This window comes from Heterodontus francisci, chromosome 3 (genome assembly GCF_036365525.1).
Source record: "Heterodontus francisci isolate sHetFra1 chromosome 3, sHetFra1.hap1, whole genome shotgun sequence".
NCBI lineage: Eukaryota > Metazoa > Chordata > Chondrichthyes > Heterodontiformes > Heterodontidae > Heterodontus > Heterodontus francisci.
The window spans coordinates 86,382,834-86,408,848 of record NC_090373.1 but is presented as its reverse complement, the minus strand read 5'-3'; the positions used below and the strand labels follow the sequence as shown (position 1 = coordinate 86,408,848).

General features: G+C 42.2%; 1 protein-coding gene across 8 annotated transcripts in view; it reads right to left on the bottom strand.

Annotated features, from left to right (window-relative positions):
* gtf3c2 (general transcription factor IIIC, polypeptide 2, beta) overlaps positions 1 to 26,015 on the bottom strand; it is a 144,830-nt gene that overhangs the window by 10,920 nt on the left and 107,895 nt on the right. For 7 of the 8 annotated variants that reach the window (XR_010971192.1, XM_068024076.1, XM_068024081.1 and 4 more), the window contains exons 13-16: positions 24,510 to 24,671; positions 19,860 to 19,947; positions 18,036 to 18,164; positions 16,851 to 17,057 (exon numbers count right to left, since the gene is read on the bottom strand). Coding sequence is in view for 7 of the 8 variants with exons in the window: in XM_068024076.1 (XP_067880177.1) it covers positions 16,851 to 17,057; positions 18,036 to 18,164; positions 19,860 to 19,947; positions 24,510 to 24,671 (586 nt within the window). In the remaining variant the exon portion in view is untranslated. Of the gene's footprint in view, positions 1 to 16,850; positions 17,058 to 18,035; positions 18,165 to 19,859; positions 19,948 to 20,484; positions 21,470 to 24,509; positions 24,672 to 26,015 lie in introns of those variants that run through there. The other variant, XM_068024082.1, reaches the window with a different exon arrangement.

The window sequence follows — 26,015 nt, the reverse complement described above, 5'->3', positions numbered from 1 at the left end:
TGCTGCATACAGTTTACCTGTTTCTGCGATCGGACACCCACCTGACTCTTCTGATCTACACTCCCTCCCCACCACCACCACCACACGCCCCACCCCACCTCATAAAACCCTTTTGCTCTCCTCCACGGGCCTCCAACCTCCCTACAAGTCCAGTCTCCGCTTGTGCCTCTGGTCTCCGATTTCCCCCAAACACTGGACCCAATCTTTTCTTTAGCCTCCAAATCTCTGCCCATCAAATCTCGGTCGCCCCCATCCACAACCTCGACCTAACCTGTGAAACCAATCCCACCCCTGCCCGTGTTCCAGGGCCTTTCCAATCCCTTTCTCCCTGCTCTCTGGCTGCCACCTGACAGACAGCCTCTCAATCACCTGGCTGCAGTTGGGAAACAAATAAAAAATGCTATACAGGTTCCACTGCTAAATTCAGCAAGAGCTCTGAGAAACCCGTTCTCCTGGGTTTTCCAATCTCAAAGCTGCATCCCCTGCACCCTCCCCACCTCCGAGCTAATAACCAGCCCAAACTATGAGCTAGCCAAAATATTGTTCAAATTGTTTGAAAAGCTTCACATAACTATCAGTTTTTTTTAAAACCAACGCTTACAGATGTATATTATTTTAAATTTAAAATCATTTTTCTGTGACTTGTCAACTTAAATATTGAAGGCATGAGCAAAAAGAATTCAAAACTATCGAATATACTGCATAACCATGAAAAACATGAAAAGTGTGATTTATTTGGGCCACAGCACTTCAAAACCAAAATTATATAGAATACTATAGAATACTGTAGATTATTTCTTAATACAATAATTATAATGAAGAGGAAAGCTACATTTTTTTCTAATTCATTCATGGGATGTGGGCATCATTGTCTAAGCCAGCATTTATTGCCTTCTTGAACCGCTGCAGTCCATGTGCGGTAGGGGCATCCACAGTGCTATTAGGAAGGGAGTTCCAGGATTTTGACCCAGCAACAGTGAAGGAATGGCGATATAGTTCCAAGGCAGGATGGTGTGTGACTTGGAGGGGAACTTGCAGGTGGTGGTGTTCCCATGCATTTGCTGCCCTTGATCTTCTAGTTGGTAGAGGTTGCGGGTTTGGAAGGTGCTGTCTCAGGAGCCTTGGTAGGTTGCTGCAGTGCATCTTGTAGATGGTACACACTGCTGCCACTGTGCTTTGGTTGTGGAGGGAGTGAATGTTGTGGATGGGGTGCCAATCAAGTGGGCTGCTTTGTCCTGGATGGTGTCGAGCTTCTTGAGTGTTGTTGGAGCTGCACCCATCCAGGCAAGTGGAGAGTATTCCATCACACTCCTGACTTGTGCCTTGTAGATGGTGGACAGGCTTTGGGGAGTCAGGAGGTGAGTTACTCGCCACAGGATCCCTAGCCTCTGACCTGCTCTTGTAGCCACGGTATTATATGGCTTGATGGCACTGTTGATGACACCTCCATCACTTTACTGATGATTGACAGTAGACTGGGGCTACAGCTGATTACAATCTAGTTAAATGATTTGGATGTGGGGACCAAATATAATATTTCCAAATTTGCTGATGACACAAAACTAGGTGGGAATGTAAGTTGTGAGGAGGATGCAAGGAGGCTTCAAAGGGATTTGGACAGGCTAAGTGAATGTGCAGGAACATGGCGGTTGGAATATAATGTGAATAAGGGTGAGGCGATCCACTTTGGTAGAAAAACAGAAAGGCAGAGTATTACTTAAATGGTGAGATGGTGGAAAGTTGATGTACAGAGACCTGGGTGTCATTGGCCATGAGTCACTAAAAACTATTATGCAGGTGCAGCAAGCAATTAGGAACGCAAATGGTATGGTGGCCTTCATTGCAAGGGGATTTGAGAACAGGACTAAAGATATCTTTCTGTGCTTGTATGAACCTTGGTGAGACCGCACCTGGAATATTGTGTAGTTTTGGTCTCCTTATCTATGGAAGGATATACTTGCCATACAGGGAGTGCAATGGAGGTTCACCATCCGTGGGATGGCGGGATTGTCTTATGAGGACAGAGTGCAGAAACTGGGCCTGCATTCTCTAGAGTTTCGAAAAATGAGAGGTGATCTCATTGGGGCATGACTGGGTAGATGTGGATGGGACGTTTCCCCTGGCTAATGAGTCTAGAACAAGGGGACACAGTCTCAGAATAAGCGGCAGGCCATTTAAGACTGAGATGAGGAATTTCTTTACTCAGAATGTGGTGAATCTTTGAAATTCTCTACCCCAGAGAGCTGTGGAAGCTCAATCACTCAGCATGTTCAAGACAGAAATCAATAGATTTCTGGATACTAATGACATCAACGGATATGGGGATAGTGGAGAAAAATAGCGTTGAGATAGATGATCAGCCATGATCTGTTTGAATGGCGCAGCAGGCTCGACGGGTTGAATGGCCTACTCCTGCTCCTATTTCCTATGTTCCTATCATTAGGAATTGGCTTGAAAAATGTTTACTTTTGAAGGCAAACGACAGGTAAACATTCTCAAATGCTTATACTTTTAAAAAAAATCAGTGTAAATTGTTTTATTGCACTCTAAAATTACTGCTGCTGTAATTAGAGCCTTTCTACCAATGTGACTATGTATTATATCATTGCAAAAAGGTGAATCTCCAACAGCATGAAATAAGGCTTTAAATGTAGCAACTCAGTTTAGATGAATACATACAGGCTCTCCCATTATCAACAAAAGTTAATATTTGTAATGACAAAAGCATTCATTCAATAATGATTTGGCACAATGTCATCTAAACAACCACAGAATTTAACTTCAACAGAAAATGCTGAAAATGCTCAGCAGTATCTATGGAGAGAGAAACAGAGTTAATGTTTCAGATTGACGATCTTTTGTTGGAACTGATGCTGCCAGATCTGCTGAATATTTCCAGCATTTTCTGCCTTTATTTCAGATTTCTAGCACCTGCAGTATATTGCTATTGAACTTGCCAACACTTCAAAATAATTTATCAACTGTAAAAAGCTTTGGGAAATCCCGAGACATCAAAGACACTATGTAAATGCAATTTCTTTCTTTACGCATATTGAGTTTTGTCTTGCTAAAGCAGCCCCTGCAATAAAGCTGATCTGAGTAATTACACTGATATATACCCATATACTGTGTGAGAGAGAGACAGACAGACATACATACTCACACACATCCATCTAAGCTCCAGGACATTGCTGCAGGAACTCTTCAGGGCAGTGTCGTAGGCCCAACCATCTTCAGTTGCTTCATCAATGACCTTTGTTACGATCAAGGCGGGAGGAGTGCACTGTTAATTCAGTCCCACTTTTCCACAGGTCAGGGCATATCAGTAAATTTTCCCACTTACCGAAACAGCCAATTAGATACTCTATTTGTCCCAGTATAAAGAATACCAACCAGGTTTCTTTAATCAACAACAAAAAAATGAACTGTTTATTATAAAACCAAGTCTTAACCAATAATGAAGGAAATATATATACGAAGTGAGATATTAAAGCTCCTTATTTTTCCTAGCCCTCATGCACATACAGCGTGGGTTTTCTCCGGGTGCTCCGGTTTCCTCCCACAAGCCAAAAGACTTGCAGGTTGATAGGTAAATTGGCCATTATAAATTGTCACTAGTATAGGTAGGTGGTAGGGAAATATAGGGACAGGTGGGGATGTTTGGTAGGAATATAGGATTAGTATAGATGGGTGGTTGATGTTCGGCACAGACTCGGTGGGCCGAAGGGCCTGTTTCAGTGCTGTATCTCTAATCTAATCTAATCTAATCTAATCCGGGTTAACTGGGAAAAAAAGGAATTTTGGTTTACAGCTGTTTCATAGGAATCAAAAGAATAATTTAAAAAACTCAGTCTGTCATGATCTGAAAGGAAGTTCTTTGGTTTGGTGGAGGTGTCCCAAAGTCAAATAGTTGGATGCCACTCAGAGTCTTTCCAGGCAAGGTTGATGAACAGTCTGTGATGGGTAGGTGTTCAAAGAACTTAAACAGTAGAAGGCTTCACATAAGGTCTTCTATCCGGTGTGCAGCAACAAGGATCATCTTAGGTCTTACAGCAGCAATACAGCAGTAAAAGTTTTTTTCCAAATATTCAGGATTTCTTAAATCCAGGAGGCAACAGGAATCACGCTTGATGCAGGGATTCTTTATAGAGAGATAATATTTTTTCTGGGTCTTCTTCTGATCTCCAGGCAGGTCAAAATCAAATTTCAAATGCCTGCTTTCCACTCAAACTCACTGGCTTTTTAAAGTTCCAAACTGAAACAAAAACCTTCCTGAAACAGGTCACATGCCCAGTCATAAATTATCTCTTGTCATAACAGAGAGTAGCTCTGAGGTCAACCCCATGCTGGTTTCCATGAAATTATCTGCATTCCAGTCCTTGTTTACCAGTTCAGCCTTTGTTGAACTTCCTTTCAAAACATCCATAAAGCTCAACTATTTGCAGCTGTCTCAATGTCCACTGAAATCCTTTTTCAGTTTTTAAAAACACAGAATCCTAAGTTTTAATACAAAAAGAAAACAGTGCAACACCTTCTCTCCAACACAAGGTCAGAAGTGAGGATGTTTGCTGATGATTTCACAGTGCTCAGCTCCATTCACAATTCCTCAGCTAATGAAGCAGTCCGTACTTGCATACGACAGACCGAGACAACATTCACATTGGCACATTGGCACAGTGGTTAGCACCGCAGCCTCACAGCTCCAGGGACCCGGGTTTGATTCTGGGTACTGCCTGTGCGGAGTTTGCAAGTTCTCCCTGTGTCTGCGTGGGTTTCCTCCGGGTGCTCCGGTTTCCTCCCACATGCCAAAGACTTGCAGGTTGATAGGTTAATTGGCCATCATAAATTGCCCCTAGTATAGGTAGGTGGTAGGGAAATATATAGGGACAGGTGGGGATGTGATAGGAATACGGGATTAGTGTAGGATTAGTATAAATGGGTGGTCGATGGTCGGCACAGACTCGGTGGGCCGAAGGGCCTGTTAAAGTGCTGTAACTCTAAACTAAACTAAACTAAACTAAACTTGTGCTGATAGGTGGCAAGTAACATTCATGCCACACACGTGCCAAGCAATAGCCATCACAAGAAGAATCTAACCATCACCCCTTGACATTCAATGGCATTACCATTGCTGAATCCCCCACCAGCAACATCCAGGGAGTGTGGGGTGGGGGGGGTGGGGGGGTGGTGTTTCATGCAGGAAACCAATGACCAGAAACTTACTGTGGCTACAAGTGCAGGTCAGAGGCTGGGATTTCTGCAGCAATAACTCATCTTCTGACTCTCCAAAGCCTGTCCACCATCTATGAAGCACAAATCAGGAGCATGATGGAATGCTCTCCACTTACCAGGATGAGTGCAGCTCCAACAACACTCAAGAAGCCAACACCATCCACGACAAAGGAACCTGCTTTATTGGCACCTCATCCACCACCTTAAATAATCACACCTTCCGCACTTTTTTGTCACAAAGATCGAGACGATCCGTTTAGCTGCTTCTACTGCATCCTTCCCTTCCAGTCCACAGTGACAAACTTCCCCAAATGCTCCCTGCTGCCCCAGTCTGAACACACATCTTTCTCTAGATTCTATCCTATCTCCTGCAAAGCTCTCTTCAACCTCATCTGGACTATGAGACCTGCCCTCTACTCTCTTGACCCTATTCTGATCAAAATGCTGACCACTCAACTTCCCTTCCTGGGCCCCATGTTAGTTCATATTGTTAATGGTTCCCTCTCCTCATTACTGTCCCACACCCTTCAAATCTGATGTCATCACGCCTCTCCTCAAAAAACCTACCTTGGATCCCTCTGTCCTCGCAAACTATCACCCTATCTCCAAACTCCCTTTCCTCTCCAAAGTCGTTGAATGTATTGTTGTTTCCTAAATCTGTGCCCATCGTTCCTGCAATTCCATGTTTGAATCCCTCCAATCAGGTATTGGCCCGCCCACAGTACAGAAATCGCTCTCATCAAAGTCACAGCCAATATTCTTTTTGACCATGACAAACTATTTTTCCTCAACCTATCTGCAGGCTTTGACATAGTTGACTGTATCATTCTCCTCTAACATCTATCCTCCGTCATCCATATGGATGGAACTTCCCTTGCTTAGTTGATAAGAATAGAATTCCATTCTTCTCTATCAAATCAAAGCCAGAGATTCATTTGCAATGTGTTCTCCTCCCACTCCCGCACTGTTAGCTCTGGAGACCCCATGGAGCTATTCTTGTGTTGGGAAGAATCCATTTTTTCTTAAAGCTTGAGAACCCACATTTTAAAAAACGAAAAGGATTTCATGGATGTTGGAATCTTGAAGAAGCTAAACTGTGGGTGTTTTTTTTTAAAAAAGGAAGGTCAACAGAAGGTGGACAGGCTTTGGGGAGTCAGGAGGTGAGTTACTCGCTGCAGGATTCCTAGCCTCTGACCTACTCTTATAGCCACGGTATTTAAATGGCTACTCCAGTTCAGTTTCTGGTCAATGGTAACCCCCAGGATGTTGACAGTGAAGGATTCAGCGATCGAAATGCCGTTGAATGCCAAGGGGAGATGATTAGATTCTCTCTTGCTTGAGATGCTCATTGCCTGGCACTTGTGTGGTGTGAATATTACTGTGTAGAAATGCAACAGGTCCTGTTGCATTTCTACACAGACTGCTTCAGTACCTGAGTCGTCGTGAATGGTGCTGAACATTGTGCAATCATCAGTGAACATCCCCACTTCTGACTTTATGAATGAAGGAAGGTCATTGATGAAGCAGCTGAAGATGGTTGGGTCTAGGACACTGCCCTGAGGAACTCCTGTAGTGATGTCCTGGAGTTGAGATGACTGACCTCCAACAACCACAACCATCTTCCTTTACACTAGGTATGACTCCAAACAGCAGAGAGTTTTCCTCCCGATTCCCATTGACTCCTGCTTTTGCTAGGGCTCCTTGGTGCCATACTCGGTCAAATTCTGCCTTGATATCAAGGGCAGTCACTCGCACCTCACCTCGAGTTCAGCTCTTTTGTCCATGTTTGAACCAAGACTGTAATGAGGTCAGAAGCTGAGTGGCCCTGGTGGAACCCAAACTGAGTGTCACTGAGCAGGTTATGGCTAAGTAAGTGCTGCTTGATCGCACTGTTGATGACACCGTCCATCACTTTACAAATGATCGAGAATAGACTGATGGGCCACTAATTGGCTGGGTTGGATTTGTCCTGCTTTTTGTGTACAGGACATACCTCAGCAATTTTCCACATTGCCGGTAGATGCCAGTGTTGTAGCTGTACTGGAACAGCTTGGCTAGAGGCGCGGCAAGTTCTGGAGCACAGGTCTTCAGTTCTATTGTCGGTATGTTTTCAGGGCCCATAGCCTTTGCAGTATCCAATGCCTTCAGTCGTTTCTTGATAACATGTGGATTGAATCGAATTGGCTGAAGACTGGCATCTGCGATGCTGGGGACTTCAGGAGGAGGCCGAGATGGATCATCCACTCGGCACCTCTGGCTGAAGATTGTTACAAATGCTTCAGCCTTATCTTTTGTTTACAAGGAAATGACAGACCACAATTAGGGCGGCACAGTGGTTAGCACCGCAGCCCCACAGCTCCAGCGACCTGGGTTCAGTTCTGGGTACTGCCTGTGTGGAGTTTGCAAGTTCTCCCTGTGTCTGTGTGGGTTTCCGCCGGGTGCTCCGGTTTCCTCCCATCTCCAAAAGACTTGCAGATTGATAAGTAAATTGGCCATTGTAAATTGCCCCGAGTGTAGGTAAGTGGTTGGAGAATGGTGGGGATGTGGTAGAGAATATGGGATTAATGTAGGGTTAGTATAAATGGGTGGTTGTTGGTCAGCACAGACTCGGTGGGCCGAAGGGCCTGTTTCAGTGCTATATCTCTGAATAAAAAATAAATTTATGGCTGTCACAAGATTGCTGCTGAACAATTAGTTTCATTTTAAACTGTTAAAAAAGCCAGTTGGTTTGGCTAAACACAGGCAGTTGGAGTTTACTGATTGACTTGCCAGAAGGACAGAAGATTCAGCCAGCTGATAACTCTCTCTCTCTGAAGAATCCCTGCTTTTGAAAAGCAAATTCTGTATCATGTTGTACTGGTGCCTCCCTTATTTGAAGAAATCCCGCATGTTTGCAGAAAACCTTGCCTCTTTGAAGGAACTTTGCATCGAATGTGAGAATGGAAACCTTTGTAGCTGCACACCTGATGGAAGACCTATGTGAAGCCTTCTGTGCTGAATACCTTTGAAAGCACTGTTCTCGGACGATTCCTGGTGGCAGCCACCTACTCGCCTTTGGGACATCTCCCCAAAACCAAGGACTTCCATATATTCTCTTCAGTTTATTTTTTATTATTTCCATTTCTTTGTAACAGCAGTAAACAAAAATCCTTTTTCTCCACCCCCCCCCAGTTAACCGGTTGTGTATGTGAATGCGTGTGAGGGCTAAGATAAAAATAAGGGGCCTTAATATTTCAATTCATGTGTATGTTTACTTCATTATTGGTTAAGACTTAATTTATAAAATGATAGTTTTGTTGTTTATTAAAGAAAGCTGGTTGGTGTGCTTTATTCTGGGGAAAGTAAAGTATCTGATTGATTGCTTCGGTAAGTGGGAAAATTTAAATATATGTTGTGACCTGTGGAGAAGCGGAATTGAATTAACAGTGCACTCCTTCCACCTCAGTCCTCACACTTGGCTCCCTTCTATTTCTCATGAACATGCTATCCATCGGCGATAACATCCTGAAACACATCAGGTTCCACATGTGTGCCGATGACACTCAGCTGTATCTCACCAGCACCTTCTTGGATCCCTCCACCGTCCGACATCTGATATTGATGAGCAGAAATTCCCTCCAACTGGATATTGGGGAAGACTGAAGCTATTGTCTTTGCTTCACATCACAATCGCCATTCTCTGACCGTTTCCATCCTGGTCAACTATCTTAATCTGAGTAAGATAGTTTGCAACCTTGGTTTGACCCCAAGATGAGTTTTTGACCACATACCACACCATCACCAAGACTGCTTACTTCCACCTCTGTAACATCGCTCGTCTCTGACCCTGCCTCAGCTCATCTGCTGCTGAAACCCTCATCCATGCCTTTGTTACCTCTGGACTCGACCATTCCAGTATTATTTCTGGTTGGCCTCCCATTTTTCATTCTACGAAAACTTGTGTTCATTCAAATGTCTGTTGTCTGTATCTTAATTTACTCCAAATCTCATTCACCAATCACCCTCCGCTAGCTGACTTTCACTGGATCCTGCTCCAACAATGTGGCGATGTTAAAATCCTCATCTGTGCTTGCAAATTCCTCTATGATCTTGCCCCTCCTATCTTTGTAACCTCCTCCAGCCTTACAAGCCTTTGAGATCTCTGTAGTCTTCCAATATTGGACTCTTGAGCACCCCCGATTTTAATTACTCCAGCATTGGCAGCCTTGCTTTCAAATGCCCTGGCCGCAAGTTCTGTAATTCCCTACCTAAGCCTCTCAACCTCTCTCTTCTTTTAAGATGCTCCTTAAAACCTAACTCTTTGATAAAGCTTTTGGTCATCTGGCCTAATATCTCTTTCCTTGGCTCAGTGTTTTTATTGATAAGCTCCTTGGGACATTTTACAACATTAAATGCTCTATATAAATGTGGTTGGTTGGTTGGCATTCTTCCATCTACGAAAGATAATGGACATGCAGCAAACAATCCATTTTGGTGGGGTGTCTTCTCTTGGTGCACCTTTGCTGATGGCTGTGAAGGTTCTGCCACAAGTGCTACATGTGAAGCTGCCAAGTGACACAGGGAGTTGTTTCTGACATTGGTGCCTGTTGCCAAGCTGCTGGAGCAATTGGTCATTGTGGTACTGCACACCAGTCCACAGGATGTGTCGCCATTTCCCTCTTTCGTCAGCTAGCGACTCCCAGGTGCAATAGTCGACATTTAGGGCCCTCATGTCACACTTGCAAGCATCCTTGAAGCAGAGCTTTTGGCACCCCACTGGTCATCTGGCCCCGACTACCTCACCATACTGAAGGTCTTTACGTGTCTTCCGTCCTGCGAACATGTCCGATCCACTGTAGCTGCCTCTGTTTGATTTGCGCCAACACACTTGGGAGCTCTGCCTTTGAGAGAACTGCTGCATTTGTGATTTTGTCCTGCCAGTATATAACCAGACAGAAAAGATAGAAATTATTGAGCTTCTTTTCCTGGTAGCTGTAAGTCTCCCATGTTTCACAGCCACACAAGGTGCTGAGAACACAAGCCTTGTAAACCATCAGCTTGGTCCAAAGTGTTAGCTTGGAGTTATCCCATACATGTTTCACAAGTCAGCCAAAGGTGGTAGCTGCTTTCCCTATGTATGTATCAAGCTCTGCATCAAGGTACAGATTGAATATCATCATGGACCCAAGGTAGCAGAATTTGCTAACCACTTCCAGTGGGGCAGAGATGTAACACCTTGTCCCATGACCACTGTTTTCTTGATGCTTGTAGTCAAGGAGAATAGGTTACAGGCATGGGAGATACAGTCCATGAGTCTTTGTAGCTGAGTTTCTGTGTGAGCAACTAGCGCAGCATCATCAGCGTAGAGAAGTTCTCTGATCAGGACATGAGCCTTAATAGATTGTAGAGCTTGCTGCCTGGCCTAGAGTGCAAGTCGACTCCTTCCATATCTGCAGGGAAGGCGAAGGTCAGGAGCATGATGAAGAAGATACCAGAGTGGGGGCTAGGACACAACCCGGTTTCACACCATTCTTCACTCCGAAACGGTCAGAAATGGAGCCAAACTGTACAGTACAGTGCATGATGTCATGGAAGGAGCGGATGAGACTGAGGAGCTTCGGTGGACAGCCAATTTTTCTAAAATCTTGTAGAGCCCTGCTCTGCTTATGGTGTCGAATGTCTTAGTGAGATCTACGAAAATAAGGTGAAGGGGTATACTCTGTTCCCTACACTTCTCTTGGAGCTGGCATATGGAGAAGATCATATCCACAGTAGATCTGCTGGCGTGGAAACTGCACTATATCTCCGGGTACACTCTGCAAGCAAATGGACTTAAGTTTGACCCTAGCAAAGGCCTTCCCCGTAACGCTAAGGAGAGAGGTGCCCCCGTACTTGTTGCAGTCTCCTCTGTCGCCTTTGTTTTTGTATAGTGTGATGATTTTGGCATCATGCATCTCCTCTAGAACAGAGTCTACTTTCCAGCAGAGAAGGAGGTGGTCATAAAGGTGTGGCAATAGATGGGACTTTCCATGCTTGAGCAGTTTGGCTGGGATTCCATCTATGCCGCATGCCCTTCTATTCGCTAGGCGGTCTATGGCCTTCTCGAGCTCCAGTGATGAGTGTTCTTCATCTAACTCATCCATGACAGGAAGTTGCGGGAGAGCATCAAATGCAGACTGGGAGATGTCCGATTCACAGGAGTGTAGCTCACAGTAGTGTTCAGCCCAGTGGGACATCTGTTTATTTCTGTCAAGTACATTACCTTCTGCCGACTTCAGGGGAGCAACTTTGGTGATGGCAGGGCCAAGTGCCCTCTTGACCCCTTTGAACATAGCTCGTAGAATTCCCTTTGTCACACGCCGTTTGGATTTCTTGACATAAGCTGATCCAGTGTTTGGTTGCACAGTATCTCCCTCTCCTTTGCACGGCCGTCTTGGCTACTTTCAGGTCATGCAATGTTTTAGCTGTTGGGTTTATATTGTGCATCATGTCGGCTTTGTTTTTTGCATCAATAACAGATATCATCTCAGCTGAGGAGGTCTCAAACTAGCCCTTGTTGTGGGTTCTGCTTTACTGAAAGTTGTTTCTGCTGTTTCACAGATGATTGAGCTTAGTGACTTCCAAGTTTCATCGTTGCCAGCATCGGTGCTTCCCACTAAGGCTTTGGTGGGTAGCAAGTGTTCTAGCGACAGTGCTAAGTGCTGGTATTTGGCATCATTGCTTATGTAAGGGATGTTGATGCATGGCGAGCTCTTGGTATTCACACACACACACAAATATATATGCATACCCACATACCCAAATACAAATGTACCAATATATATAATCTGCTCAGAGACATAAACATATGCATACGGACATATTATATGATATATATGTCAATGATACACAGCTACCTCACCACTAAGACCCTTGATTCCTGTCTGATTGCCTGTCAGACATTAAGTTGTGGATGACCCAGAATTTCTTGTAGCTAAACACTGGGTATTACTGAAGCCCGCCAGAAACTCTACTTTCTAGTCCCTTGTATTGGTGTCTCTGGAATCCACTTGTCTGTACTGGTACAGGCTCACAATGCACAGACTCTACTTTAAACTCTACATATCTGATGGCTATATTGTACACACCCACATTTGCACCACATCAAATTTATGTGACAGCTGCTCAGTTAATGATGCAAGGCACAGTTCCCAAAATGACTTAATCATCTTGGGTGATGTAGCCAGCTATCAAAGAAAAAGGAATAATAATGAACAATTCTATGTTTATTCTGTGTCATTGTTACAAAATAGACAATACACATTCAGTACTAGTTTTTTTCAACTACTGGGTAACCAAGTAAATTTGGCATTTGCTGAAATCTTATTCAGCTGCCAACCTTCAAATGCCCGACAAAACTCAGCTCAGTGAAAAGGGCAGTTTGTGGAAATTAGCTTCTGAATTATGCAGACTTTGAAATTGTCTGTGAATTTATTGCTGCTATTAGGCATCTTTAAAGTTGAGAAAAGCAACAGAATTTATTAACTTTGTGATGCACTTCAGTGAGCAGCTTTGATCTTTATAAGAACGTGCAATGCTACTAAAAAGCTAATAATTTTGACAAGGCACTAGCAATGGTCTTAATGGCTGATCTGACAGGCACTCTGTGGATTATGTGCCTCATCCTTCATTAATTTAAAAATTAATCTCTCTCTGCCCAGGGTATGCCATCTGTTGTATTCTATTCCACTTCACCAGCTTCCTGTTGACTGCAACCCAGAGAATGGCAAATGCTTTTTCTTTTATATAACTCAATGGCCCATAAAGCACATCTATTACCTACAGTCTGTACCAGGCTGAAATGGTTTCAGTATGTATTTGAAGGTAGCTACACATATACAGCAATAATATACATTATGTACAATGGTACACATACATTTTTAAAAAACAGGTTCTGTAGATCTTGGTTGCTCAGCAGTAACTAGTACCAACAATATAATGCAAAATTAATTTTTCATGGTCTAGTAGCTCATGATTAGAAAACCATTGCACAGCATGGTAAAATACCGCTGGATACCATTTCACCATTGTGTTGTTTGGAATGGTAGTGGGCCAGCAGCCTGTGTCCCCCGCCCAATGCACAAACACCTCCCTCTTCATATCTGTCTCCAGAATGTCTGCTCATTTGTGAACAAGACCCTTCACATCCATGCAGTCATCGGGGATGACTATCGACATTGTGACACTGAGAAACATGGCTCACAGGCAGCGCCTCCTTGCCATCTGCCGATGGCTCTCCAGACTATACCTTTTCACCATGAGTACTGCTCAATTTATTCCAGCAGTGCCAAGGTTTTTACCTCTAAGGCATACACCTTAACTTCTCCCCTACTACTCAGGTGCCTTTCCTTCGACTGAACACTTCGTTTAATTCATCAATTACCATCATCTTCTCCCCTCGCAAGCCCCACACCAACTTCCCAACATTCTGAGGAAACTTTCAGCTGCAAGTTATGTTAATTGCTACAGGTAATTAATTATTCCCTTTAATTCAACAGACTGAACTCATGCTAACATCCGTCTGTTTCACTGTCACCTTCAATTCCACTAATTATAGCGCTAGTTAGCACTGTGACTGCAATTGAAAACTTCATGGTAGCTTCTCTAATATTGTTAATTGCTTTGGTTAGATTCTGGGGAATTGTTGTCTGTGAACCACCTCCAGTGTTTACAAAATCTAGTGCTCTTATTCTTTTAACAGAAACACACACCTAGTTTTTTTGTGGCTCTATGATCCTGCTGCGAGATAAGGAAGCTCGATTTAGTAGTGTCAGTGATGGAGCCAGCTCAGAGACGTTGGTCTCCCAGAATTAGACCTGAACAAGCATCAATATAAAAGTGAGTGATACTTTGTTCACGCTGAATTTACAATGTAGTTATCAAGACTCCTATGACTCAGACGCTTTCCTCACTGTGCTAAAGCAACAGTTTTAAGTGGCCCCGAATGTAGACTGCAAATATTATTTGCAAAAATGTTATTCAGTAAAAATGAACAACTTAATGTAACAAATACATGTGATGACATCAATATGACCATTATTGTGGAGCTATAATGTACCCCTATCTATCGATCTACAGTATGTTAAAATTGTTCTTTGTGTACTTCCTGTTATAATTTAGTCACACTGCTGTGCCAATGAGTAAGGTCTAAGTAATACCTCCTAATATTAATTATATTGAATAGTGCTATAATGTGCAATGAGTCCTGATCAATACTTTTGAAATAGGCGGCGCTGTGGCAATCCTATTGTTGTCAGTACAAACCTGTTTCAGCCTGTTTCCTATGACCATATTTTAGCTGCTTGCTGCTTCCCTACATTTAAAAATCAATAGCAAGATTAGGCTCCAGCACCCTCCTAAAACCATCCTCTTCACCAGTTCCACTGGATGGCCTTCACTCAAGAACAGCCTGGCCTCAGCACCTGACCCTCCATAAGGTCTCAGCATCTGCCTCTATTACTGCACCGGCCCCTACACCAAATCCAGTCCCAGGGCTCTTTACTGGTTCCAAGCACTAAGCTGCAAACTAGTAGCTTGGGAGTAAGGGTCTCATTAAAAGGCAAACACATAAACTGGTCGTGCAAAGACGGCACAGAGAGAGCTCAGTCCCAGCAACCTCAATCAACTTGGTCCACTTCACTACGCTAATGGAATCCTTTCCCCTTTCCATGCCTCTTTCAAGTTCTATTTATACCCTGCCCACTCCTCAGCTGCCTTTGTTCTCACCTCCACCACCACCCATCACTCAGTCTCTGCCACTTTTACCTCCTACCATGGGCCCAGTCCTAACATCTAACACTCTTCCACTGCCTCATCCCACTTGCTACCATACACGAACCATAACCTAGCCTATACCCATGGCAGACATTCTTCATCACGCTTCCTGCCTAGCCTCATCCCAAATATAACCCACACTGCACTCTCCACCAGTTCCCAAAATTAAACAAACTGATAATTTTAGCAGCCTTCCAGACATCACAGGGCATTTTTTGTTTGCCTACCATCCTGTTTACACAAGAAAATGAGATGATAGATTATCAAAAATGTTTTTCAAAAATAAAATCTCACCTAAGTGATCACCTGAGTCCCATCCCCAACTCGATTTTTGAGTGGGTCTCAAAACGGGTGGCCAGTACTCATATGCCTAGAAGAGGCAAGAAATTTACTTCAATATTTTTGTCTCTGGCGTGCAGCAGCCTAACCAGGTACTGCTGTAGGCCATCCCGAAAATGGGCCAAAATGTTTTTTTATTTTATTCTTGTGCACTAATGCATTCTCCTTTCTGTCTACACAAAAATACTCTGGCCTACTGTTGACTCCTGTGCAACCCCTCCAAGAATCACTCCCCCAGCACTAAAATCACTCACCTTGATGAATTCAAAAGAAATTTTTTAAAAATGCCCTGATTAACTAGCTAAATTCAAGGGGTAATTTTTAACTTCAGTGGAGGTGTGAAATTTGTGGCATCGGTAAGGAAAACTGGGCAGGGTATATAATGGGCAATCTATCCAATACTGCCAGCTTTCCTTTCACACTGAGGTTGAAAATGAACCTTTGATCATGAGCAGAGGTATACCATACTCAAGTCCAAACAATGACAATGCTTACACCATGTTCCTCGTTGCAGATGAAGCATTCCATGTGATAAGATTAATTGTACTTGCATATTGTGTACTTTGTGCAGCTGAAACACTTCAGCTAAAGCAGCTTGGTCAATGGACTGTGTCCAATGGACTCCCTTCCCTATGTACCAACAGATTTTTTTTAAAATGTTCAGTTGGCTGCTGAAAGTGAAATGTGTTTTAAAGAAAACACTATAAAAGAATATATTTTTATTACTAAAAGTTATGTTCATTGTTGTGGATTCAGCGACAAAAAACAGAAACTTATCCATACTACCATCACACGATCAAGTGGCACACTGAAAGGGATACGAACATTGCATACACACGCGCACACACGGGTGCGCATGTGCACGCACGCGCACGCGCACACACAGACCCAAGCACTTTGCAGATTATAATAAAAACAAGAAATGCTGGAGCCACTCAGCAGGTCTGGCAGCATCTGTGGAAAGAGAAGCAGAGTTAACGTTTCGGGTCAGTGACCCTTCTTCGGAACTGACAAATATTAAAAATGTCACAGGTTATAAGCAAGTGAGGTGGGGGTGGGGCAAGAGATAACAAAGGAGGAGGTGTAGATTGGACAAGGCCACATAGCTGACCAAAACTGACTTAGTTTTCGTTTAGTTTAGTTTTAGTCAGTTTTGGTCAGCTATGTGGCCTTGTCCAATCTACACCTCCTCCTTTGTTATCTCTTGCCCCACCCCCACCTCACTTGCTTATAACCTGTGACATTTTTAATATTTGTCAGTTCCGAAGAAGGGTCACTGACCCGAAACGTTAACTCTGCTTCTCTTTCCACAGATGCTGCCAGACCTGCTGAGTGGTTCCAGCATTTCTTGTTTTTATTTCAGATTTCCAGCATCCACAGTATTTTGCTTTTACTTTGCAGATTATATATGGCCTATTGTGAATGTCACATAGCATAGCATTGAGAAAAATATGAAATAAGTAGGATCTACATCAATTTTTGCTCACCAGGTCAGTATCATCAAACATTAGGTAGTATTTCTTCACTGTATCACTATAAGTCTTTGGTTCAATGATAGGGCTGGAATTTAGGTTTTCCTTTGTCATTCCTGAAGAACTCTTTTGGATATCGGCCTCTTTCTCTTCTTGATGTGAGTTGGCAGCTGAAATGCTACTGTCAGCATTCTGATGAATGAGGTCAGCTTTATAAATAGGCTGCACAAAAATAATAGTGAATAAGCAAAAGTGAAATACAATAGGAGGAGCATTTTAGAGTTATTTCAAGTTTGTTTTTAAAACTTGTTGGGGAACTGGATGCTTTCTTCATTGATACTTTTGATTCATTTACATTTAGCCAGTTGAATTTAGCCAGTTGAATTTAGCCAGATTGGTCATTCATGAAATAATTGGTTACCAGACCCAGCCCTGCAGACTTGTGCCACTTCGAGGTGAAACACCCCTGAGCTTCAATGCCTCTTGAGGCCAATACTTATAGATATGACAACTTTGAAAGGTGGAACATTAAAGACAGTGTTTAATTCACTGCCACTTCTCTTCCAGGAATGCCTACCTTGAAGTAGCTCTGCTCTTCTACACAAGGGGATTTTCGTTTGTCTCTTTTATTTGCTTAAAACCTATTACATTTCTAACCTTTGCCAGTTTTGAAGCAAGGTCACAGACCTGAAACGTTAACTCTGCTTCTCTCTCCACAGATGCTGCCAGACCTGCTGAGTATTTCCAGCACTTTTTTGTTTTTATTTCATTGAAGACACATGCTAGATACTGACTTTAATTAAACAGACCATATACACCCACACATTTGTTGCTAAAGTAGCCAATTGTTTACTATTAAATGTATCCTGCAAGTTAAAACTTATTTAAACTCTTTTCCAAATACTGTAACATTTCTTTTTTGCATTGAGAGAAATTTTTGCAGTAAAAACCCATTGCTGTTAGCATGAGCCTCAGCACATGAAGAAGGACTAATATATTTTACTGATTTTAAATAAAACAGCACTCTATCCAATTATAATTCATAGTTTAGCATTTTGCTATTTTTAATCTGGATTATATTCATTATTAAATATATACTTGACAAATTAAGCTTTATGCTACTTAACTAGCTTCTTTCAATGATTGTGAATCAAGTGTCTTAAAAACTCAGTTAAAACCAACACGTTAATATATACTCACAAAACGACGCTCATTAGGTCGCTTGATATTCATTGTGTTGCTCATACAATCTGGTAGGATCACAGCCACCACTTCGCCAGTATTGTCTCCTGACACACAGGTATTCAACCAATCAGAGCCAGAAATACTCTACAAGCAGAAAACAAGACCAAGACCTTAAAGAAATAAACCAATGTACAAAATCTAAAGACAGGAATTAACCAAATATTATTCTGTTGGGAATTTCCTTTGACTGAAATGAGGAGAAATATTTCAAAAACACTGAATAGCTGTTTTTAAGAGAGATTTGTGACCATGCATATCTTGTATCAGAAGCTGTGAATAGCAGGAACAGAAAGCAGATCAATTATATCTTCGATTTGAATTAATATAATAATGTACAATGCTACCAAGTAGGGATAAGTATCAGTTCGGGTCCCAATAATGAAGGTTCATTTCCCAATATGCAAAATTTCCAAACAAACCATGTTGAATAAAGTGATGGTGACTCTTGGAGAGAGAAATGTAATGGAAAAAAATATATCTGTGCACCTCCTGGGAGTAGGTGTGCAGCTGTCGCCCTAGATGGAGAAGTAGCAGGAGAGGCAGGCAGAGAAAAGGGATAAAACTAGAAAGTTGTGCAGGTGAGAGGATGGCATCCTTACTTAAAAAACTCTATAAATATATTTTTTTAAATGAACAAGATACTGGAGACAGAGATTGTAGTTAAGCAAGTCACTTGTTGTAGTAAGTGATTTATCGTCATACATTAAAGAATCAACTATACCTTAGAAAAGTACTTCATAAACTGTAACGCACTTTGGGACACCTGGAGCTCACGAAAGGCACTCTATAAATACATGTCCTTTTCTTTCCTTTTTTTCCACTAACTCTTGGACTTCTAAACCATAGTCCACATGGCAATTGCAGAGATTTGTGAAATTAGTCACTTGCCTTAACAACAGATGTATTGGTGCTCTTCCCATTAATTATACTGACTAAGGTCAGGTCTGACTTAGAAAAAATTGCCATCTTTCAGATTGACTTTGCAGGTGTGGAATCCTATGACTTTTAATAAGGCCAGAACAAACAAAAAATAACTTCTCACACTTTTCTCCAATGTTCATTAATGCATTTGAATGGGTACAAATCTTCTGAGCAGCACAAAAACAGACAATTCCTCTATACCACGAAAAAAAATCTCCCCAGCCTACTTTTATCTCTTCAGCTCTGCATCTATACTGTTCACTTCAACACTCTCTTAGGTAGCAATTCTACATTCTCAACACTCTCTGAGAAAAGAAATTTCTTCTGAATTTGCAATTTGATTTCTTGGTGACTATCTAATATTGATGATCTCTAATTTTGCTCTTTCCCATAAGTGGAAACATTCTGTGTCTATTCTATTAAAATCTTCCACAATTTGCAAGACCTCTATTTGATCACCCCTCAGCCTTTTCTTTTCAAGAGAAAAGAGACCCAGCCTATTCCCAGTCTCCGGTATAACCCTGCATTTCTGGTATCATCCTTGTAAATTTTATTTTCACCCTCTCAGTACCACCATATCTTTTTTATAATATGGGAACCAGAATTCTACGCAATACACCAGGTGTGGTCTAACCAAGGTTCGATACAAGTTTAGCATAACTTCTTTGCTATTCAATTCTAGAAATAAACCTTAGTGCTTGGTTAGTTTTTTTACGGCCTTGTTCACCCGTATCCCCACTTTTAGCGATTTGTGTACGTACTCCCAGATCCCTTGCTCTAATACCCCACTTAGATTCTTTATTTAACTGCCATAAATATGCTGTACTCAACTAATCATAAAACGATAAACAAACCTACCCAGACGGTTCCTGCTCTTGGAGCAGCAAAATATGGCTTAAATCCAAGAAAACCAGCATCCACATAGTGAATTCCACTGAGTCCAAATCTGTAAAAGAAACATGTCTTAGGTCTGCCCTGGATACTTCCTAAACTATCAACATGTAGGGTCTCAACAAATAAATTGTCCCATGGTTCTCAGGATGTTAATGGGAGACAAACTAATCATACATTTGATCTACATCTATCTTCTGTCTGTAATTATAAGTCAGATCATATTTTCTACTTCCCCAAAAGTCAACAGTGCACTTTAAGGGGTGAATTTTACCGGCCCCCTGACATTGGGAGTCGTGGTGGTGTGGGGGGGGGGGGAAGAGGGCCTGGAAAATACCTCCGAGAGAGGCCCGCCATGGGCCTTGGCGCCAGAAAGGCCCGATACTATATTGCTGGTGGTGCCGAGGCCTCGCGGCGGCCCCCCTGAGGTTCAGCAACGGGATCAAAATTTGATTATGTTATTTTAAGTAAAGTAATGTATTAAATACTTACCCACTCACCAAAGCCTTTGACCTCTTCTGCAGACGTGGTCTCTTCAGACTACTAGCAAAGATCAGATGTCCGCCAAAGCTACTAAGTATCATCACCTCATTCCATGACAATATGAAAGGCACAATTCAGCATAGCGGCGCCTCATCAGACCCCTTTCCTATCCTGAGTGGCGTGAAACAGGGCTGTGTTCTCGCGCCTACACTGTTTGGGATCTTCTTCTCCCTGCTGCTCTCACATGCGTTCAAGTCTTCAGAAGAAGGAATTTTCCTCCACACAAGATCAGATGGCAGGTTGTTCAACCTTGCCCGTCTCAGAGCGAAGACCAAAGTACGGAAAGTCCTCATCGTGGAACTCTCCTTTGTTGACGATGTTGCATTAACATCCCACACAGAAGAGCATCTGCAGAGACTCATCGACAGGTTTGCAGCTGCCTGCAACGAATTTGGCCTAAACATCAGCCTCAAGAAAACGAACATCATGGGACAGGACGTCAGAAATTCTCCATCCATCAATATTGGCGACCACGCTCTGGAAGTGGTTCAAGAGTTCACCTACTTAGGCTCAACTATCACCAGTAACCTGTCTCTCAATGCAGAAATCAACAAGCGCATGGGAAAGGCTTCCACTGCTATGTCCAGACTGGCCAAGAGGGTGTGGGAAAATGGCGCACTGACACGGAACACAAAAGTCTGAGTGTATCAAGCCTGTGTCCCCAGTACCTTGCTCTATGGCAGCGAGGCCTGGACAACGTATGTCAGCCAAGAGCGACGTCTCAATTCATTCCATCGTCGCTGCTTCCGGAGAATCCTTGGCATCAGGGGCAGGACCGTATCTCCAACGCAGAAGTCCTCGAGGCGGCCGACATCCCCAGCTTATACACACTACTGAGTCAGTGGTGCTTGAAGATGGCTTGGCCATGTGAGCCACATGGAAGATGGCAGGATCCCCAAGGACACACTGTACAGCGACCTTGTCACTGGTATCAGACCCACTGGCCGTCCATGTCTCCGCTTTAAAGACGTCTGCAAACACGACATGAAGTCCTGTGACATTGACCACAAGTCGTGGGAGCCGAAGAGACTTAGCTGTTGGCAGGAAAAAAGACAGAAGTGCAAGGGGAGAGCCAACTGTGTAACAGCCCCGACAACCAATTTTATCTGCAGCGCCTGTGGAACAGTCTGTCACTCTAGAATTGGCCTTTATAGCCACTCCAGGTGCTGCTTCACAAACCACTGACCACCTCCAGGTGCTTACCCATTGTCTCTCGAGACAAGGAGGCCAAAGAGAGAGAATGTATTAAATACTTACCCACTCCCGCTGTTGGGCCCGGTGCGATATTCGTGCCAGCGGCCGCCATTCTCGCGCCTTCGGATCTCCGCCTGGAGATCCGATATGGGACACTGGTGGGGAGGGGGGAGCAGGTAAGTATTTCAGTTTGGGGGTGGGGGGGTGGTGGTGCGGGGTCAAAGCAATCCGATTGGTGGAGTGGATGGTGGGAAGGGGTTGAAGTGAAAAGTTCATAAACTGTGATGGGCATTGGGGGTGGGGGGTGGCGGGTGAGGTCAGGAATACAAGGTAAGTATTTTGGTGGGGGTGGGGGAAAGAGGGCAAGGAATTAACTGTATTGTCATTACGGATGTCGGAGAGGGGCGACAAACATTACGTTAAATTTTTAAATAAAATTTAAAAGGGATATATGTTTTAATATGTCAACTAAATTGAAGGACTGGAAACCCTTTAAAAATGGCATCGGTGCCTACGTCGACGGAAAATGGGCTGATAGATGGGCAGTGAAATGTTCGACCAGTATGCTCAATTTCAGGTTGAGTCAGACAGCTATATTCATAATTAGAGCAAGTAATTTGGCACAGCATGGCAGACAAAATTTCTCCGGTTGCTGCATGTTGCATAATTTGCTGCCTGGGGATTGTAATACAACATAAAAGGTTCTGAAAATTAAAGTTTCTGAGCTCAGCTAAGCTGTAAATCATCTGCTGCATCAGATCACTTGCCCTTATTTCCTTAACACCTTTAACATAGTAAAATGTCCTAACGTCCTTCACAGGAATATTATCAAAGAAAATTTGACGCTAAATCAAGAAAAAGGATATTAAGATAGATGACCAAAAGCTTGGTCAAAAAGGCAGGTTTTAAGGAGCATCTTAATGGAGGAAAGAGAGGTAGAGAAGTGGAGAAGTTTAGGGAGGGAATTCCACAGCTTAGGGACTCAGCAACTAAAGGTACAGCTGCCAATGGCAGATCAATTAAAATCGATACGCAGGAGGACAGACATCTCAGAGGGTTGTAGGGTTGGAGAAGGTTACAGAGATAAGGAGGGGGCGAGACTATGGAGGGATTTGAAATCAAGGACGAGAACTTTAAAATTGTGAGGTTGCTTAACCTGAAGTCATTGCAGGTCAGCAAGCAGAAGGGTGATGGGTGAACAAGGCTTGGTACAAGTTAGGATATGGGTAGCAGAATTTTGGACGAGCTCAGGTTTATGGAGGGTGGAAGATGGAATGCGTTGGAAATAGTCAAGTCAAAGTAACAAAGGAATGAATGAGGGTTGCAGCAGCAGATGAGCTGAGGCGGAGATGGGCAATGTCACAGAGGTGTAAATAGGTGGTCTTCGTGATGTAGTTGTAACTGTATGTCCTTGGAACAATTTGGTATATCTATTTACATAGCTTCTGATAGTAAATTTACAACTAAGGCAGTTTTAAACTGGTGCTCAATTGTGGGAGGCCATCATTTGTGTATGGGCTCATATTTACATTGCTGAATCCAGCTCTCCTATTACAGTGATAGATCTGTAGACCCAGTTGTTTGTGGGTCTGGGTGAGTAAAATAAAGTATATTAAAGCCTTTTACATTTACATTAATGCACAATATTTTAACCATAACAACCCAAAAATGAATTTTATGCCCAAGTAGACTTGATTTTTTTTTATATAACTTTGTGCATACTATTGGAAGGCTCGAATAGAAATAATTAAATAAAGAGCTCCTCCGAGACTAACTACATTGACTCAGAAAGCAACTTTGCATTATTTAAAATCACATACAATGCAAATACATGAATACCCCTGTCATGTGGCCCCCACCTGCCAAGAATGAGGCACACATTATTTCACCACATGAACATTAAAACTTAAAATTGCTGCTGGGAAGAGCGCCTCTCACAAGGAATTGCTAGGCCCCTCGCGATAAGACCTTTTTTACCTACTAGCAGACAGTGTTGGAACAAAGGACCCAGTCCCTGCTTCTCCGATACACAGAAGACCTGGTCAGACCAGTGTAGTCACATGACTAACTACGTGTTTGAATTTGAACTTGCCAGAGTGTTGGAAACTCAGAAAGCTGTTTGCTCCTGGACTGAAAAGATCTCTCTCCTGTCTGCTCCCATGTCTTTCTCACAGAACTGATGACCCATTGAAGACACATGAATCCGAAGAGAGAAAAATCTCCTACAGTGAATAAGGTTTAAGAAGAATACTGGGCCCCAATGAAAAGCAATACTACCTACAATCAAGGACTACAGCGAGCTCGAAGAAAAGTAAAAATCCCTCTTCAGAGATTGCCTCAAATTTTTTTACTTTAATTTTCTTCTGCTCTTTTCTGTCTCCATTTGCACGTACGTATAAATGCTAGTGTGGGTCATGGCGTGTATCCATAGGCGTTAACCGAATTACGGTTTAATTTGAAGGTTTAATAAATTTCACTTTTCTTCTTTAAATCTGAGAAAACCTGGTTGTGCTCATTTCTTTGCCTTATAATTGGAACGTGGTGAACAAGGATTCACCGAGGGGGAGCTCAAAACAGTGCGTTTAAAATTAAACCCTGTTACAATGTGACCAGATGAAGACAGTAAAAGACCCCTAGACACCTTTCTCACCTGGTGTAACACCCCTAACTATGATCTGTTATATCTATAACAATCCTTTATTTGGTCATCCTACTCCACAAATAGGTAAATATATTTAGGAAGCCTTAACTTTAAAAGTTGGAACTATAACTACCTGGAAATAAACAAGCTTATTAATATCTATCCCATATACAGTAATTATAATATAAATAAATGTGTTACACATTTAAACCTTGGCCCAAAAGACATTTACAACTCACGCAGCATAGCAATTTTCCTGTGCCACCATAACTCCGCACCAGGGAAGCAACCAAGCAACTTCAGTGTTCAAGAATCGCTTGATTTCATTGACTGGTTGGTATGTTCTCCTCAGATCCCAGAACTTGATCTTTCTGTCAGGGCTAGCTGTCACTAAAAAATTGCTATGAGCAGACAATTTGAGAGAAAGCAAATGAAAATTAATCAGCATTAACAAAAGCTTAAAATGTAATTTATAAATTACACGCTGAAGCTGTGGCACTTGAGTGACACTTGTTATTAATTTCATTAATAATGAACAAAACTGCAGTCTACAACAATTTACATTAATCTTATTTTCATACTAGATTACCCTATAGACACAAGTAATGCATTATGATAGTTGGCAATTAACACTGTACCTCTGAACTAATTTAAAGATCTGATAGCGTGCCACCATTTCACATACAAAAATATTCAAATATGCTTTTAAATAATTAACAGGGTTAGTTATTTCTCAACACTGCATTCAACCGCATTTCAATACATAGGAAAAAAATCCCTCGATTCCTGCTTTATGTTAAATAAATTTTAAAAACTCCTCTTAACAAAGTCCTCATTTTATAAAATAAGGTTCAGTCATTCCATGCAAATTTTTTTTTTAAGATAACACAATTGTATTCCATTTATTGCAAAATGGGAAACTTCTGACAAGGTAAACAATATGGAACTGCATATATTATATTAAAAAAGGAAAATGAGTATTCTGGAGACTGCAAAACAGACATTGGGCTCAGATGATCTTCATAAACCATTTGAGCTTCACTGTTACAGTTTTTGGTCATCTCGGTCATTTGACTACAGCACTGTTTTGTAATTCCTGTGCTAAATGTTGAACACCATCCTGTTGTAAATTATGGAAGAATAGTATTATATCACTTTTTTCCTAACTAGTTGAGAGTCGGTTCAAATCTTGAAGAATTGAAAGTAAAACATGCAAAACAGTATTCTCTACTCCAAATATAAATACTACCCAGCTATGAATTTAAAATCAAGATACAGAACAATTAACTTTATTAACTATAAAAGGATGCATGTTGCTTTCTAAAATGCTGTACTTATATTTCTCTACTAAAATCATATTTTTTTCACAGCCAGATGCACATGATATAGAAACTAGTAGCAGAAATTTCACCTACTCACAGAACTGTTGAAAAATTATGCATTTACAAGTTGGTTAGTGGTGAAATACATATGCAGTCTAACGTGCTGAAATGCTATGGTATGGTAAGATGCTAGGTTGCCTCAGATTCCCATATATCTTAAGCTTCCACCAGTAGCACTGAGCAATGTCAAGAAGCTTCACAAAAGGAAGGACGAGAAAAAACAGAAGGTAAGTTATAAAGGGTACACTCGTGGTTACATTAGTGGACTGGTAATCCAGGGGGCTAGTCTAATAATCCTGTGAAAAAGGAGTTAAAATCCCACCTTGGTAGTATGAGAATGTGGATCCAGTTTAAAAAAAAATC